The sequence below is a fragment of the Benincasa hispida genome, chromosome 4 (genome assembly GCF_027475165.1).
Source record: "Benincasa hispida cultivar pf3 chromosome 4, pf3_genome.v1.1, whole genome shotgun sequence".
In the NCBI taxonomy this organism is placed as follows: Eukaryota; Viridiplantae; Streptophyta; class Magnoliopsida; order Cucurbitales; family Cucurbitaceae; genus Benincasa; species Benincasa hispida.
In genome coordinates, this window is record NC_143481.1 from 852,403 (window position 1) to 854,788 (window position 2,386).

The window sequence follows — 2,386 nt, forward strand, 5'->3', positions numbered from 1 at the left end:
AATATCCCAAATAAAATTGTTAAGTTTGACTAAATTATAAGAACCAAGAAGGAAAAGGAAAAGTAAACTAACTTCATAATTTAAAAACAAGACTTTGAGTTTGTATTAAAGGTTATCTATTTTTTATTTGCTTTCTTATTTTTGGAAATACTTTTTTTGAAGGTACAAGAACAATTTCATGTATGTGGTATGGCAATCAGCCAATCATTAAAAGGGGGGGGGGGGGGGGGAAGTAAAATATATGAAATAAACCCAATAAAATATAAATTCGTATATTTGACTATTTCATTTTCAATAATCAAGTATTTAAATGAAAGAAAAATGAAATAGAAAGAACGACAAAGGCAAATGAAATGAAATCCTTTCTTCTTTCCCACCCTAAAATTTAAACCCCAATCCTTCTTTCAATTCCTCTCTTCCCATTCTTCTCCCAAAATGTCTCCCCGTTCTTCCCCCTACGCCGCCTGCTTCCGCCCCTCCGACGAACATCCCTCCCCTCCGTCGCCGCCGCCTCCGCCCATGTCCAGCCAATCCAACCTAACCACCGCCGTCTACCAAACCCCCACCGCCGCCTTCTCCCTGACTTGGTCCCGCACCCTCTTCTCCCGGTCTCTCCATCTCAACTCCGATCGCCACCACTCCTTTCTCCTCCATCTCAACGCCTTCGCCTTTTGGAAAAAGTCCGGCTCCAAGCACCTCCCCGGCTCCCCTTCTCTCCGCCTCTTCTGGGATTTCTCCCGGGCCAGATTCGGGTCGGCTCCGGAGCCCCGATCCGGATTCTACCTCGCCGTCCTCGTCGACGACCAAATGACTCTCCTCGTCGGCGATTTGATCAAGGAAGCTTACGCGAGAACCAAAGTTCATAAACCCAAAAACCCCCAATCTCTTGTGTTGAAAAGAGAGCAAGTCGTTGCCCACAAAATCTACTCGACGAAAGCTAAAATCGGAGGTAGAATCCGTGACATCCAGATCGATTGTGGCTACAACGACGACACCCGGCTCTGTTTCGCCGTCGACGATGTTAAGGTTCTGGAAATCAAGCACTTAAAATGGAAGTTCCGTGGGAACGAGAAGGTCGATGTCGAGGGAGTCCCGGTGCAGATCTCTTGGGATGTTTACAATTGGGTGTTCGGCGACGAGAAGGATCACGGCCACGCCATTTTCATGTTCAGATTTGATGAAGATGATGAAGAGTTCAGAACAGAGACGCCGTCGTTTCAGAGGAATGGGATGGAGCTCTTGTCCATTAACAGTCACTCCAGAAGAATGAGAATGAGCTCCTCCTCCTCCTCGCTTTCGATGTCGTCGGTGGGTTCCTCCGCCGGCAGCTCCTCCGTTCTCGACTGGGCCACCGTCGAGGAATCCGAGCTTGGCGGCGGCCCATCTACCTTCTCCCTCCTCGTTTACGCTTGGAAAAAGTGACCCGCAACTTCATCGAAACTTCAAAAGTGGTAATCTCAATTCTTTTTTCTTCTTACAAACACTAACACTATAAAAATTACAACAACCCATCATCAGAATTATTCAAGATTTTTTATGCTTATTCTTCAATTTCGTTAGACTGGTCTAACTTAGGAACAAATTGTTCATTCTTTTTTCTTTTGTTGTGGGATACGATTGATTGCATTGTACAAATATCCAGATATTATTGCTTTCCATATCTGTTTTCTCTGTAATTTTCGTTTTTTCCTATTGAAATTATATTTGGGAAAATTTGACGTTGTAATTGTATTGTACTGTACTGGAAATTTCACGAGAAAGTAGCAATGAAATTACGACAAATAATTGAAAATTGAAGGAAAAAGAAAAGGGATACCATGAGGCGTTTCAGATTAGAACGGAATCTGTTGATTATTGTGAAATCAAGAATTGTTTAGTCTGAATTTGTTGGATTCAAAGAAAAATAATAAAAAAAAGCGTGGCAGCATCGGAATGGTGTTATTTGATTACAGTCTCGTGAAGTGGCGATGGAGGATCTGGACCGTCAAAAAAGGACGACCACGTGTGTGACTGTGATTTGATGGAAGGAATTATTTTGTGTTTTTGTTTCACTGTTAGTGTGAGCTTACCGAATGGGAAATAATGTAAAGACAAGAGGAGCTGTTAATTCACGTGGTCGAGTTACGTTATCGAGGTTTGACTCTTTGACCAAATCTATAAATTCTTTAGAATTAAACCCATTAATAAAATAAAGTAACAATCTAGCCCTTCTGTTATAGATTTATGAACTTGTCCTTTCCTTTTTCAGCCATTGAAAATAATTGCTGGGCTTGGCAATTGCAAAGAAAAAAAAAAAAAACCTTACGACACAGATTTTTAATAGAAGACTAAATTGTATTATTTTCGAAATCGATACTTTTTAAAATTTAGACATCAAGTTGTTGAA

The 2,386-nt window shown here is 41.4% G+C and overlaps 1 protein-coding gene across 1 annotated transcript; it reads left to right on the forward strand.

Moving 5' to 3' along the window:
- The first annotated feature begins 262 nt into the window (after window positions 1-262).
- LOC120076813 (uncharacterized) lies at window positions 263-1,809 on the forward strand. Its single transcript, XM_039030740.2, has one exon. It carries the CDS (start codon window positions 436-438, stop codon window positions 1,420-1,422), a length of 987 nt encoding a protein of 328 aa, XP_038886668.1. The 5' UTR covers window positions 263-435; the 3' UTR covers window positions 1,423-1,809.
- The last annotated feature ends 577 nt before the right edge of the window (window positions 1,810-2,386 follow it).